The 441-nt window shown below is 67.1% G+C and overlaps 1 protein-coding gene across 1 annotated transcript; it reads right to left on the bottom strand.

The window, feature by feature from the left end:
• Positions 1-17: 17 nt before the first annotated feature.
• Positions 18-405, bottom strand: LOC120513724 (RAC-beta serine/threonine-protein kinase A-like; the record flags this gene model as incomplete). The annotated part of the gene is made up of 2 exons (XM_039733389.1): positions 18-163; positions 261-405. Coding segments are annotated over 2 exons (291 nt in total), but the record flags the coding sequence as incomplete, so codon positions are not given.
• Positions 406-441: the final 36 nt, after the last annotated feature.

Raw genomic sequence — 441 nt, 5'->3', positions numbered from 1 at the left:
GGGTCTCTCCCGGGGGATCAGGGGTCTCTGCCCCCTCCCCACCCCACGCACCGCTCCTGGGCCGTGTCCACGTGGAACGTCCTCTCGATGACCGAGGTCCACTGCAGGCAGCGGATGACGAAGGTGTTGGGGCGCGGCCGCTCCGTCCTCATCAGCTGGCACTCTGAAACGAGGCAAAAACCGGCAAAATCGGGCAAAAACCGGGAAAATCGGGCAAAAGGCCGGGCTGGGGTGGGGATCCCCCCGTGCCGAGCCCGCACCGGCCACGGAGAAGTTGTTGAGGGGGGGGAGGCCGTGCTCGGAGCTCTCCGGCCGCTCCTTGTAGCCCACGAAGGAGCCGTCGCTCTTGAGGAGGAAGTAACGGGGCCGCCAGGTCTTGATGTACTCGCCTGGGACGGGGCGGAAAGGGTTAATGGGAGCGGGGTGAGGGGGGATCGGGGG

Source organism: Passer montanus, unplaced genomic scaffold (genome assembly GCF_014805655.1).
Source record: "Passer montanus isolate IOZ18808 unplaced genomic scaffold, ASM1480565v1 scaffold8617, whole genome shotgun sequence".
NCBI lineage: Eukaryota > Metazoa > Chordata > Aves > Passeriformes > Passeridae > Passer > Passer montanus.
Note: the sequence above shows the minus strand (reverse complement) of the source record. Positions and strands in the feature narration are given on the sequence as shown.